Source organism: Pangasianodon hypophthalmus, chromosome 14 (genome assembly GCF_027358585.1).
Source record: "Pangasianodon hypophthalmus isolate fPanHyp1 chromosome 14, fPanHyp1.pri, whole genome shotgun sequence".
In the NCBI taxonomy this organism is placed as follows: domain Eukaryota; kingdom Metazoa; phylum Chordata; class Actinopteri; order Siluriformes; family Pangasiidae; genus Pangasianodon; species Pangasianodon hypophthalmus.
The window spans coordinates 8,253,710-8,268,970 of NC_069723.1; the positions used below are offsets into that span (position 1 = coordinate 8,253,710).

General features: G+C 37.9%; 1 protein-coding gene across 1 annotated transcript; it reads left to right on the plus strand.

The window, feature by feature from the left end:
• The first annotated feature begins 1,899 nt into the window (after positions 1–1,899).
• Positions 1,900–14,844, plus strand: gkup (glucuronokinase with putative uridyl pyrophosphorylase). Its single transcript, XM_026924940.3, has 23 exons — positions 1,900–2,056; positions 3,543–3,649; positions 3,733–3,777; positions 3,904–4,057; positions 4,155–4,226; positions 4,531–4,619; positions 5,006–5,162; positions 5,338–5,415; positions 5,536–5,627; positions 5,713–5,818; positions 5,905–5,984; positions 6,098–6,166; positions 8,034–8,094; positions 8,198–8,214; positions 8,485–8,542; positions 8,635–8,727; positions 8,809–8,869; positions 9,813–9,926; positions 10,011–10,068; positions 11,414–11,482; positions 11,578–11,641; positions 13,085–13,156; positions 13,421–14,844. Exons 1-23 carry the CDS (start codon positions 2,000–2,002, stop codon positions 13,490–13,492), a joined length of 1,845 nt encoding a protein of 614 aa, XP_026780741.3. The 5' UTR covers positions 1,900–1,999; the 3' UTR covers positions 13,493–14,844.
• Positions 14,845–15,261: the final 417 nt, after the last annotated feature.

Here is a 15,261-nt window from a genome sequence, read left to right on the forward strand (position 1 = left end):
AAGCACCTGCCTAATATTGTGTGTAAAAGAAAAAATGATTCATCAGACCAGGCCACCTATTTCCATTGCTCCATGGTCCAGTTCTGACCACGTTCTAGGGGTGTTCGATGGTGGGCAGGAGTCAGGATGGGCACTCTGACCGGTCTGCGGCTACGCAGCCCCATACACAGCAAGCTGCAATGAACTGTGTGTTCTGACACCTTTCTATCATAGCCAGCATTATTTTTCAGCATTTTGTGCTACAGTAGCTCTTCTGTGGGATTGGACCAGGCAGGCTGGCCTTCGCTTCCCACGTGCATCAATGAGCCTTGGGTGCCCATGACCCTGTCGCCCGTTCACCAGTTGTTCTTCCTTGGACCACTTTTGGTAGGTACTAACCACTGCATACCGGGAACACCCCACAACACCTGCGGTTTTGGGGATGCTCTGACCCAGTCGTGTAGCCATCACAATTTGGCCCTTGTCAAAGTTGCTCAGATCCGTATGCTTACCCATTTTTCCTGCTTCCAAAACATCAACTTCGAGAACTGACTGTTCACTTGCTGCCTGATATATCCCACCCCTTGACAAGTGCCACTGTAATGAGATAATCAATGTTATTCACTTCACCTGTCAGTGGTTTTAATGTTATGGCTGACTGGTGTATGCTGTACTATCACTTACAGTATAATAACAGTTTAATAAAGACAAGAAGTAAGGTATTAGAAATAGGCCTGTGTATCATATGGGACTATAGAAATTGAAAAGGATGTTGGATTATTATTTATTATTAAAGAGGAAAAGCCTCAAGTTCATTGCAATATGAAGTAGATGGAAATCTATTTTCCTCATAAATTATATTTGGAAGATGATTGGAGATTGCAAATCCACATTGGTGTTTACTGTGTTACTGTCTGGTGGAAATCACAGACCACCATTATTAAAGTAATTGTATTTATTATTGTGTTTTTTATAGCTGTTAGCCAATTTCATAGGTCTCCAGCCCTGGTCCTGGAGTAACCCCTGTCCTGTATTAATGCATAGACTAACTTGTAACTAAAATGTAATACACTGGCAGTTGGATCATTAGAGATGGATCATGATCGCATGAGGCGATATGCATGAAGCCTGTGTGAAATGCAGCAAATCAAATCTCATTTATTTTTTATGATTGCTTTGCTGCCCTGTGCACATAATCCAAATAGTCGAATTTAATTTATTTAAGCCATAGAAATTTCCACCAGAACACAGAACACATTAGGTCCAAGTTGACATGATTTATAAGCCTACTTGTTTTTGAGGTGTTTGAGGTTTGGATTAAACCCATTCAGTTGAACAGCACCACAGGTTCCCAGCCCTGCACATTTCAGTGCTTCCCTGCTCCCAACACATCTGAGACAATCAACCAGAGCCATTTGTGTTGCCTGGTCACTTTTAGGCTTCAATAAATAGCCAAAATACTAATCTGCACATTTAAATAATAAATTTAATATTTGAATAGTTGGATTGTAACAGGTGATCTGTCAAATTTACAGTTTAATGGGTCTCGGGCTGCAAAAAGTCTGAAACTGCTGTAAAGCAATTTTTTAAAAAAATGAATGAAAGTCGATTAGCTGCATTTCACATTCTCAAACAGGCTTCATTCTGTACAGTATGCCCTAAATAATCTCATGATCTGGGCCTGTGCTACATTTACATGTGTTACAGTGTATTCTATGCATTAATACAGGACCAGGGCCCATGTTTGGGAACATCTGAATAACTATAAGAAATATGATAACTTTGATAGCGGTAGGTTGTGATTTCCACAGATGTAATAAAATAAAAATAAATAAATAAATAAAAATTTATTTTTATTTTTATATCTGTTTGAGAATTCCTGCATTACTGTATTTGTCAGTAGGCAAGCATTTGGTGGACGTTGTAGCTTTAAGAAATGTAATGACACGCCCACTTCCGGGTTGTTACTGAACTCTGCACTCTTAACATCTTGCAAACTCTCTAAATAACACGCTTTACAATGATTTGCATTTTACTTGTTGCAGGGCATGGTACTGTTTTAGAGACGCAGATTAAGGTACAGAACTACAGTCTTTATCATATCAATGTTCAACATTTCATGTAATTTTTCTGTTCACGTTTCCAACACTAACCGTTAAGTAACAGTTACCTGTTGGAACAGATGACGTGGAAAAGCAAACATATCTAATGTAGGAGTATGCTTTCCACACACACACACACACACACACACACACAAACACACAATAGGAATATTTGCATCAAACCTTCTGATTGAGGGAACACTGTCTCACTGCATCCTAATTCACTTGTCCCATGGGCCACTTGCTTTAAGGGAAGGAGGGTGCAAGGGATAGTGGACTTTCCCCTAGAAATTCATTATTATTATTATACTCATTATTGTATATATATATATATATATATATATATATCATTAGTACTAAATGAGTACTAATAGCTGTCCATACGATAAACATACACCTATAGAAAACTCCAAGAAGCCTCACTCTCTTTTTGGAAAAAATAATTCACTCATTCTTGAAGATTTGGCCACTTTGCTTTGTTTCACATAACTGTGGTATATTCCATGCAGGCTGTGCTCTGTATACTCATTTATTCATCTTCAGTAACTGCTTTATCCTGAGTGGGTCCGAGGAGGGAATACACCAGTCTATTGCAGGGCATGTTTTGTGCACACATGTTCTGTGGAAGTTGGATGAAACTGGAGAACCTGGAAGAAACCACATGGACACAGGGAGAACATGTGAAACTCCTCCCAGACAGTAACCTGAGCTCAAGAATCGAACCAAGAATCCTGGAGCTGTGAGGTGGCAGTGATACGGTGTAGCACTCTGCACCACTGTAGATTGTACATTTACATTACATTTATGGCATTTGGCAGACGCCCTTATCCAGACTTACATTTATCTCATTTATACAACTGAGCAGTTGAGGGTTAAGGGCCTTGCTCAAGGGCCCAGCGGTGGCAGCTTGGTGGTGCTGGGGATTGAACTCATGACCTTCCGATCAGTAATCCAACGTCTTAACCACTGGGCTACCACTGCCCTGATTGTAGATTGTAGAAGGGGTTTTGGGGCCGTGCAACCTGCCCTTAGCTTCTTCATTTGAATCAGACTCTGACTCTATAGTTAGGGATTTGAGTCATGCAGTAGGCACAAATGATGTAATAGTGGATTCTGGGAATCAAGAGGTTCAGGTAGCTTTTATCTACTGCAGTGTCCACAAATCTGCTGCTCTGGGGTATTTGCAGAACATGTGCATGAATGTACCAGGTGTGATATTACGTATTTTACAAGTGTAATTAGGTGTGAATTGAGTGTGATTCAACAGCTGTATCAATGTATTAGGCTCCCAATTTACAAAATGTAACAAATGAAATGTGTAATATTAAATAAACAAATATTGATACAGCCTTGTAAAATATATGGGTTAGGGTTCTTCACTTGAGCCGATAATGTGTTGGAGTGGGCCCTAAGTCAAGAGGCAGTTTATCATCCTGTTTACCATTTTTCTCTTTATGGCAGAATGATGTCACAGGCTTGTACGCACATCTAGCTGGGGTGCCAAAAGCATTGCTACCTGGTGTTGGGGGGAAGAAAATCCTAGATTTCTGGTGGGAAACAGTCAACACGTAAGTTGCCATAGATTAAATTGTTATCATTTTGAAAGGATATGTTTCACCCAGCTCCATTTAATCTATCTTGTCCTTTATAGGCGACAACTCTTCAGTGAAGTCTATTTAGTCACAAATGCAGATAAGTGAGTACATTTTTAGCTTTTTTAAGATCATAGTCCTGGTATTACATGTTGAAGCCATTATTCATAGTTTAAGATTACCTGTAATATTGAGGAAGTTTCCACAAAAGACTCATTCCATCATTGTAGGTACAAACATTATGAGCGGTGGGCAACTGCCAATGACTTCCCAGTGGAGAATGTGGTGAATGATGGTAGCACCACTTTGGAGGATCGGCTTGGGGCTGTCGCTGACTTGGAGCTGGCTATCCGAAGCCGTCACCTTCAAGATGACATCATGGTGGTATGGCATGGACTCAATTTACGTTTACAGCATTTAGCATTTCCCCCTATTTTTCTAAGCATTTTGTGCTTTTAATGTTGTGTTTTTGTTTCTCTAGATTGCAGGAGACATGCTTTGTTCTGACCAGAACTTTGACATTGCTCAGGTTATTCGTTTTTTTAGGTCCAAGGTAAGAACAACTGCTGTTTGTGCAAAGTATGTGCAATAGCAATGTTGTTGTGCATGCCAGCTAATATTCACAAACAGTTTTTGTGTAAGCATGGCAAATTATTATATCATGACAAATTATTAATATATTGTTGTGACCATTGCGCAACCAATATTTTAGCAAATTAATGATAATGTTATTAACTCATTGCTTTTTGCTGCAGTTGCACCTGTATTACTTAGCTCTTTAATGTATTAAAACAACATGTAGAGACTGCTTCACAACTGAATGGCTCAGTTAATCACATTTGTGTTTCATTTTTCAGTCTGGAGAGTTGGCTATATATTATGAGCTAGAAGAAGGGGAGAAATGTTACACCAGAGGCATTGTAGAAGTTTGTCCAGATTCTCATAGGTAATAGTTGCTCTATAACTGTTTACAGACAGAAAAGTTTACTACCCATGCAATTTTTAAGAAAACATCATCTAAAATGTTTATAAGAAGCTACAAAAGATTTCACTAGACATTTTGGTTAACAACATTCATCAGGTAACTACCTGTGTATATTCCTGTACTTAACTGTTTTATGTAGTGAAATATGAAATATAATGTTATAGATAACTTTATACAAATTTAGGACTAAAGCTCAGTTTCACATATTAATCAGCTTTAGTAGTATGTATTAAGTAATTCCAGTGTAGGAGATACACTTATTCTGTGTCTGTATATGCAGGTGGCACCTGTCTGGCACCATCTTGTACATTGTAGCTGGATCATATTTAGCTTTTTTTGTCTTTTAGGATCAAGCGTTTCCTTGAGAAGCCACAGGAGGGCGTCACGGCATCTCGTCTGGCCAGTGTGGTCTTCTACTGCCTCCGCAAAGAGACGCTATCTTACCTCTCAGACTTCCTGCTCAAGCAGCCGGATGTGGAATACAGGACGTTCGGCAGGTTATGGGTCAGTGCATTGCTTCAGTTTATTTTTAAGCAAAAAAAAAATACAGCAACAATAACCTTGAAGTGAGAACAGGAGAAACACAGCTTCTCCAAACATTGAAGTACTATGCCAAAGTTTAATTTGTGGAATTATTTGCAGCTGACACTGCTTGTTCTATTCATGTACTGGTACTTAGGAATGGCTTATAAATGAAGAACAATTGCCTGTGTATGGAATGAAGCTACCCACAGGGTTCCAGTTAATTGGACAAGTGGTGAGAGCCTGAATAAAATGTATAGTCTTGATATCTGTTTATCAGTTTATTTAGTGCATTTTGCAAAATCAGATGATTCCAGTTAGGCAGAGTTAATTAGTTTTATGTCTTATATTACAGGGTCTGTCTGACTACACAAAATGGCTTGCACACTACTCAACTAAACAGCAAGAGCTTCCAGCCAAACCCATCACATTCCGCTCTTATGCCAGGTTGGTGATAACACACCCACCACCATCAATACAGTCTTGCTGTAACCTCTTGTGTCCTGCTTTATCACTGTTTGCCCCTCCACAGGGTAGGCCTGATGGGAAATCCCTCTGATGGCTTCAATGGTAAAACCATTGCTATGACCATCTCTAATTTCTGGGCTGAAGTGACACTAATAGAAAGCCAGTCTCTGGTAGATAAAAAGAGTAAAACTTATAAATTCTAAGTAAAAGACATGGTCTGATTTCTTTTGAACTCCTCTAACATGTTCATGTTTAGGTCCTCCTTCCTCATCCACTGAATGATCCCACTGAGTTCGGCAGCCTACAGGATCTGTTTCGCATCAGCCACAAAGAAGGGTTTGTTCTTTTTTTCAGTAATACTTCCTGTCTCTGTTTGCTTTGTGTGTAGACAATATATCCTTTATGAAATGATTGTGAAACAACAATTGGATCATGTTCCCTCTGGCCAGGTACTTGGGAGGTCTGAGACTGTTACAGGCCACCTGTAAGAAGTTTTATCAGTTCTGCTCAAATCAAGGGTGAGACTAACACATTTCACAATGTAGTGGGATATAATAATAATAATAATAAAAACTTGGATTACTTACTGACACCAGAGATTTAACTATTTAAGTAGACTTTTTCAGACTGTCTGAGACACATATGGCCCATAGTTAAAATTGTATAAATTAAACAAAATATCAAACCATGCATTTAATTTTAAACAAACATTATAGTAGCACAGTAGATTTTTAGGTTATAACTTACAAAGCAATCTTTTGCTTTTCAGTACTGACATTGACATTGTCTGGGCATGGAATCGACCAGTTTCTGTAACAGTTGTGCAGAAAGTTTCTTCCAAGAGTCAGGCAGTAAAGATTTCAATTCATACACACTGGAACATCGATGACCTGTCATTTCCCTCTCCACTGTATTCCCTGGGGGGTTTATAGGGTTTAAGTCTGGGCTCTGAAAAGACCATTCCGAGACTGTAAATTTCTTTTTGGCAAAGTATTCTTTGAAAAGGCAGCTGGTGTTTTTCAGAGTGTTATATTGCTGAAAGAGCCACGACTATCATTTGAACAATTCATTTGCAAACTTCTGCGAATTTACATCCAAATGCCTTTGTACACTTCTGAGTTCATGATCACGTAAATGAACACAAGCTCACTGACACCAATGTAAGTAAAAGAGCACCAGACCAGGCTCATTGATCCTGTATCGAATGGTCTGTGAACTTAGTTATCTGGTATTCCTGACTGATCCCAGAAGAAATGCTTGCTGCTGTTTCTTGCCTGTTTTTTTTTCCTGCTTTTAATTGTCAGATTGGCCTTTCTGGGTGTGCCTGTATTCAAACAGAAAATGTGAGCCCTTTTCACAGAACTTACTTCCCTTTCACTCTTAGCCATTTTTGCAACAAATTTTAAAATACTTCTTCATCCTTGTGTTTGTCTGGAACTCCTGCTAAGCTGGACACTACAAAGTGTCCATAACACATCCATTCATCTTAGAGCCTATTACTAAATACAAAATGAACAATCTCCCATACATCCATGAATACCCTTCTCCTGATGCAAACGTTTTACTACTCTAATCAGTCTTTCCTTGTTACAATCAGTCAACTTATTGCGTTTAATAATGTACTTTATACATTCTGTTAAAATATGTTCCACAGTTTCCACGGTTGTGTTCAGTCTTGTGTATCCCAACCATAACCAAGCAAGCCACACAGGAAGTTGTTCATACACAAGGGAACAGTGGTTCTGCAACTGATACTGTTACACCACTAAGATGTATTACTTTTTTGTTTGTTTCCTTCATGAGTATCGATAACAAAGTCTTAACTTTGTGACCTTGAATATGACCCTATGTGGGTAGCCTAAAAATGTGACAGGATTATCTAAGCTCTCTTGCCATTTGTGTATTTTTTTATATTATTATTATTATTGATTTAGCTTCTTTAATGTCCACTTTCCTTGTTTTAACTCCTTCTTTTGCAAGTATGTCAGCTATTTTATTTCATAAGACCCCAACATGTACAGGAACCCAACAAAAATTTCAATTAGTGAATTTTTAAACTTTAAACTACTGGTCCCAATGTAATTTATGGCAAACATGGAGTAAATTAGCCTCCCAGATGCAGATGAGAACATTGTTTATGGGTATGTTCCAATTAGGAATGCTAGTGCACTGGAATAGGCCTAAGTGTCCAAATGCTATTTTGTTCTCATTTAATATGATAATCCTGGCTCATGGTTTATATAAAAAATTACCTTAAGATCTAATTGTCATAGAATTTCTTGGGTGGATATTGTGCTAAAAGTTTTATCAAGTGACCTAAAGAAATTCTTAAAATAAATAAATGAAAATATAACTAACATCTTGATCTCCTTATTATCTGGACAGCATTGCTCTTACCAAGCAAAATTTCACTCTAAAGTACGACACCAACATTCCACGGCAGGTGGTAAGTTCAAATAGTCCTGCATTCTCTACAGATCTTTTAATGTATTAATTTGTTGCTTCAAAACTGAAATTCAAATGTAATGCATGTTTGTGGTCACTTCCAGGGCCTAGCTGGCAGTAGGTAAGTATTCTTAACCGAGGATATAAAAAGGTTTTTGGTTATTGTACAATACAAGCTATATGCCATCAATCCTCTGAAATAAGTCATCAAAAATAATCAGATAAAAACTGTGAGTATATACTGCAATGAAAATTTGCATTGATGAATAAACCGCAACTATAATATATTCTTAATGATTTGTAATAAGACTTGGTGTGTTGCTTGTACATCAATACTTACATTTATCCTGTAATTTTACTGACATTCTTACTGGTTGTGTCTTATGTGAAGTGCAATTGTGTCTGCTACCTTGAAGTGCCTGATAAAATTTTACAACCTCACTGAAGATGTAAGTTTACTGTTTTTTTCCCCTTACAAATCTTTAATCTTAATTTCATTCAGATGTGACTTGAATAATAATATAAGAGCTTCTATTGTTAGGATCTTCCTAAACCAGTCCGAGCCAACTTTATACTGAATGTGGAGACGGATGAGCTCTTTATCACAGCCGGGTTGCAGGACAGAGTGGTACAGGTTAGTCTTGCATCATTCACTCAGTAAATTTTTTAGTGGTATCCACTTTTCTTACATTATTGTTTCACGATGCTCTTGCAGGTGTATGAGGGTTTGGTGTACATGGACTTTAACAAGCAGCTAATGGACAAGCAAGGTTATGGTACTGATTCTGAAATCTAATTTCTTTGTAGAGCTTATTACTTTATTTTTCAATGATCACAGCTTGATTCAGATTAGATATCACTTTGGAGAGGGTCATGGTTTGGCAATATATAGTTAGCCACTCAGTAATACCAATTATAGTTAGCCACTCAGTAATACCAGGAAATATATTTTTACTCAGGACAGAATGCAGTAGGTGCAGTAGACTATGCTAAACTGCCCCTAGATGTGAATGTATGTGTGCATGGAGCTCTGCGATGGACTCTTGTCCTCTCCACGTTTTGTTTCCACCTTGCCCTCAGTGGGACAAGATCTGAATCCACCATGTACATTACTGAAGATGAATGAATTAATGTTTTTCCAGATGTTTACTAAATACACTACATATATAATTATTGATATACTTGACCCGAATTTACAAAGAAATATATAAGGGGGAAATACAAACAAGATTAAATAAAAGCATTAATCTTTCCTTCCTTCATCTCTCAAAGCAGTCACCCATTGTTTTAATAACTTTCCAAGATTTTCAACAGGATATCAACTCAATATTTCTATCAAGAATTTGTGACTACCAAAATCAATTTCACTGATAGTTCATTTTCATTTGACTTGAAAATCATTTTGAACTCAGTACATTTATGGATATCGTTTTACATTAAATGCATAGAATATCGTATAAAATTTCAAGTGGTTATAACCAAGTTTAAAGTTTAGATAAGTGAGATAAACATCCCTTTAAATATGTGTACTGTATAGGTTTCTGACCTTTTTTGTGCACAGATGCTGTCACAGACAGAGCGCTCCAGATGCAGTACAAATATTTTGGATTTAGGAAGCTTAGTATATTTACCTAATCACATAATGAAGTGTTGTGTGCATTATAGTCAGTCTTGAACCCCACACATCTGGAGCTTGCTAATATCTGTATATTTGCTTAGGGGAGTACATCTCTATGGATATGAGCAGTCTTCCCACGTTTTGGTTAGCTTATTCAGGGGATCCAAGTGACTCTGGCCGCATTCACAGCAATGTGAGAGAGCGCTGGCTGAAGGGTAAGTACACAGAGTGAACATGAACTCTTGTGATTTTAGTGCAGTTCTCCTGCTCATCTCTTTTGCCCTGTTGTCTTTGATTAGGTGAACCCGAAGTGGTAGAAGCCATGAAACGCTTTGCTAAGCTCACAGACCAGGCCCGGTTTGTTCAAGCACTGCACATTTACTATCTACATTCAGACTATTATTTAAGATAGTGTTAATCATCACACTCTTATATAGTGTTGCTACATAACAAACCATATAAGTGTGGTTTCCTCTGGGTTTTCCTGTTTCCTCCAACCTCCAAAAATGCTAAGAAGTAGATGCATTGGTCCTAGGTATGAATGAGTGTGTATAATTCTAGGGCCATCCCATGATGGTATTTTTGTGGCAGGGCCCAGGCTGAGGGAACGTGGCTTATGTGGGTGCACATAACAAATAAACTATAGAGCGAAAAATAACCTGTACATAAATGACAGCATGGCATGACTGCAAACCATTTAAAAGCCATATCAGCCTGCTGCTGCTCTGGTGAAAATGTGAAAAGCAGCAAAACACTATAAAACTATAAATGCACTGCATTTTAATAAAAAAGTGAAATGCTCAGGAATATGCTAGTATGAGCATAGTTTTGTTGCCTAAGTGGCTAGGACTGATGATGCAAAACAAGACAAATAGTTCTCCACTTAATAGTATTTGGGTTTAAGTCCTTAAAAGGCAATTACAGTTGAATACATATAAAGTAGGCTAAACTTCATATACAGCAGAGCAGCCAGCAAGTGATACACTTTGTGGATACCTGACCAAAACAACCATATGTGCTTTTTAATATCCCATTTCCCCTTTGCTGTTCTAATAATCTTCACTCTTCTGGGAAGGCTTCCACAAGATTTTGGAACATGGCTGTGGGGATTTGCCCACTCAGCCACCAGGGCATTAGTGAGGACAGGAACTGACTTTGGGCAACCATATCTTAATGGATTTTGTCTGTGCACAGGGGCATTGTCATGCTGGAACAGATTTGGGCTTCTTAGTTCCAGGCAAGGGAAATTGTAATGCTACAGCATGCAAAAACATCCTGTGCAAGTGTGTGCTTCAAACTTTGTGGCAACAGTTTGGGGAAGAACCACATATGGGTGTGATGTTCAGGTGTCCACAAATGTGTGGCCATATAATGTATCTAAAATTGTTGTTTCTTTTTTATTCTCTACGATCAATAACACGATAAATTCTTTCCCTGATCGTCATAGCCTCTCCCTGACTATCACAAAATGAACACACTGCTCTTTTGTTTTATTTGTCTTCTGACAAAGTGCACTGTAACATGAGTGCTTGATCTGCTTAAAAAATATTTCATGAGAGATTTGCATTTTTCTTCCTGATTACAACATTTTTCAACATCCATTTCACATGCAATCTCTGTTGCTATAATTTTAGCTGATGTATAGTCAGGAACAAAGGGAACAAACTGCTGTGTTACTAGATACTTTCTTTTCTTCATGCAGAGAAGCCTTAGAATCTAAGGACTGGCCCAGACTGGCCCAGCTTATGGATGAAAACTTTGAACTGAGACGGTAAGATCCTTCACACTTCTATCTAGCCATTCTACTCATGATATAGTGTGATGTCCATCTTGAACTACAAATTAAAGAGTCTTTTTTTCCTGCAGGTCTGTTTACACTGAAGCCTGTTTGGGCACAGGAAATCTCAGAATGGTACAAATGGCGAGACAGGTAAAGCATTGCGAGTATGTAGATTTCCAGTGTCAACATGATTTTTAAATGGTTATAATTTTTATGCTTCCAAATATGTGTGATGTGATAAGCATTAATCAAGAGTATATTAGGGAAGTATACTGTATATCCTTAACTAGAATATAATTATAGCTAAATGGTACAAAACTCCCACTCCCTGTGTGGGCGTGTCAGATTACATAATGAATAGCAATGGCACCTCTCCAGCAGAGTAAACAACAATAGAACGCAATAATGGAAAAGAAGGTAGGAATGACAAACTAGAATGTGTCTACAGTGCTTTTGCTTTTCTTGAGTTAAAACATTGCAGGAATGCCATTTCTTGAACTTTGTGACAAGCAGGAAAGACAGAGTGTGTGCTTCATGCCTTCAGTGGCATTTCCAAATAGTTTAAAATCTACATTGCTTAGCACAGGAAGCTGCATGGTTAACGCTTTTGGTTTAAAATTAGCTTTAGTCCCCTCACTTTTAACTGTGTACTAAAACAAAGGCAGCACCATGCCCTGCCTCTTACCGTATGAGTCAAGGATGTAAAATGGCACAGCCACCCTGGAACCAGGCTAGTCATGACACTGTGGTTAAGGCTTTGGGCTACTGAATGGAAGGTTATGAGATCAACTACTAGCACTGCCAACCTGCCACTGTTGTGTCCTTGAGCAAGACTCTTAACCCTCATCTGCTCAGTTGTATCCAGTCAAAATTGTAAGTCATTTTGGATAAAAGCTTAGGCCAAATAAATGAATGAATAACCATAGTTATTCCTGTGCAAAGAGACTGATTTAACAGGAAAGAAGTCATGTCAATTTCTATTTGATGAAAAGCAGGTAACCAATCCAAACTTATTGCTAATTCTGATATGTAGATGGGGGCAGTCGTGGCCTAATGGATAGAGAGTCGGACTTGCAACCCGAAGGTGAACCTGAAGGTTGTGGGTTCGAGTCTCAGGTCCAGCAGGGATTGTAGGTGGGGGGAGTGAATGACCAGTGCTCTCTCCCACCCTCAATACCACGACTGAGGTGAGACCCTTGAGCAAGGCACTGAACCCCCAACTGCTCCCTGGGCGCCGCAGCAAAAAAGGCTGCCCACTGCTCCAGGTGTGTGTGTGTGTGTGTGTGTGTGTGTGTGTGTGTGTGTGTGTGTGTGTGTGTGTGTGTGTGTGTGTGTGCGCGTGCACTTGGATGGGTTAAATGCAGAGCACAAATTCCGAGTATGGGTCACCATACTTGGCCACAAGTCACTTCACTTCATTACCTGACGTCTGCAACTTCACCTTCAACTGGCCAACAGAAAAAGGAAATAATACTATAAAAACAGCTATCTTTATTGCAGAATATAGGGGGTTCACCACAGTAGCTATAGGTTATAGTAATATATTAATCATGAGTTTTCACAAGTTTTCTTGTCTTTTGTATGTGCGTACAGTTTGGCTCTGCTGTGAAATTACCTGGTAGCGGTGGTGCTGTAGTGGGCCTGTGTATGGATCCTGACCAGTTGGTAAACTTTATTTTTTTGTATGCCATATTTACTATATATGCCTGTAAGTTCTTTTTTTCATAGATAAAGTGTTTCACATAATCTATTACTTTAGTTGTTTAATTATAATAAATATTGATGAAGCCTATTCAATGATTCAATGATGATAAATGTGTAGTAAAGATGATAAATAAGGTCTTCCCTTTGAAAAAAGATAAGTGAGATAAGTAAGTGAGATATTTCTTCCACAGTAATTATGAGTATGTTTGCTTGTCGTACCATTAGGTGGAGATGAAGAGAGCATTCCAGAAGGCTGGCTATGTTTTCTGCCTCGTTGTGCCCCATAGTCCATCTTAATGTATGGTCTAGAAGTAATTTTCGTATCAACAACATATTACAAATTAGATTGCATTTCTGTGCCTACACACTCTGCTATCCAGGCTTAAGAGGTCACAATGTATTAGAGGTCATCATTATTGGCTACAGTGTCGACTCTGGCATGTGGATAGTGTAACCCTGGCCACATATAAGAGTCATTGAACTCCTGTTGCTGTGAGTTTCAGGCAGCACAAACAATTGTCTATTTAAAGTGCTATCAATGCCAGCATTGTACACCCTTCCTGTCCATGTGTCTCAGTACAATAATGGCCACAGACTTATAACCAAAATGTTTGTTGTAAGGAGTGTAATGTATTCTGTATGGAAACATATTTATATATATATATATATATATATATATATATATATATATATATATATATATATACAAACAAACCACAGTGTAATTGCACATTTGGTTGGGAGAAAAGGCTCTATTTGAACAGTAAGTGAGGCTATGCTCCAGTACAATAATTTGATGGAAATATTAATTATAGCATGGAATGGCAGAGGATATAATAATAATAATAATAATAATAATAATGTGATGCAGTTTCACACTCTTTTATTGAAAAGTGCTTTCAAGTCAGAATTTGTAAATTCAGTGAAGGCAGTTATTTGCCGAGTATACTTTTGACCCTGTGTTTATCCTGCTAGTTTAAAGGCTTCACTGTACTCTGTATTTTGCTAGATAATAATCAGAAGATATTTTGATAATATTTAGCAAACCCACAAAATGTAGTTAACAGTCTATAATTTGGCTAAAAGGGCTGTACTAAGTGTCTCATCAGTCAGTATTACAATGTCATTGACAATAATGAAAAACGAATGAGAAAACCTATTTTTCATCTTCCCAAGATCTTCATGAAATTTGGATGATGCAACTTCCTGTTGAACATGTGACTTGTGGAATATTTCATAAGGATGAATGCATGAATACAAGATGCTAGAAAAATGCTTGCTAGATGCATGGTTACTCATGTGAAAAGAGGTTGAGTGAGCAAGAAATAAATCACTTCAGTTTCTGTGGTTGGGATAAAACAGGTAGCCAATGCAACCATATTGGTCATTTTGATGTGCACATGGACATCACTTACTTCCAATATGGTTCCTCTTGCCTAAAAGTCACCTAAACAAGACTTTTGAAGCATTTTAATAATTGTAGTTATAGTGGACTGAGATAGGTAACAAATGCTGCTCTCTAGGTGATGATATTTGTACATGTACTATCAGGGAGACACAAATGGCACCCCGGTCATGGAATCATCCATACACACGGAAAGTTGCTGTTCTGTCGGCTCCTACACCTTTTTTTTTTTTTTTTTAAAGAATATAGCATACACTACATTGATTTTTATGGTGTTTTTAGGATATATCATGTGATTAAATTGTCCAGGGTTTTGAATCTTGTCCAATGATATACATTACTTACTTTCAGTGTAGTTCCTCTCACTTCAAATTGGTTAAAAAAAAAAAAAAACTTTTTTAAATGCGAAAATAAGACTTTTAAAGTATTTTAATAATTATGTGTTATTATGAGTTCTAATGAACTGGGTCACTGCAAATGTCACCCCAGTCATGGGCTCACCCATATAATCTGAAAGTTACTGGATATACCATGTGATACAAATAGTCCAATTTTTTTAATCTTGTACATTGAAATAAAACTTTTAAAACAAAAGGTAATGAGTTTTCAATCTCTTTGTCCACTCTTCCACTCACTCGGAGGTGAATTACAGTTGATAAAA

Excerpts from the sequence above, each read along its gene's own strand:
- gkup (XM_026924940.3), top strand. The coding sequence starts at position 2,000 with ATGATTTGCATTTTACTTGTTGCAGGGCATGGTACTGTTTTAGAGACG. Across the intron at positions 5,628-5,712 it reads ACATTCCGCTCTTATGCCAG|GGTAGGCCTGATGGGAAATC; the intron begins GTTGGTGATAAC and ends GCCCCTCCACAG. Across the intron at positions 9,927-10,010 it reads GAGAGAGCGCTGGCTGAAGG|GTGAACCCGAAGTGGTAGAA; the intron begins GTAAGTACACAG and ends GTCTTTGATTAG.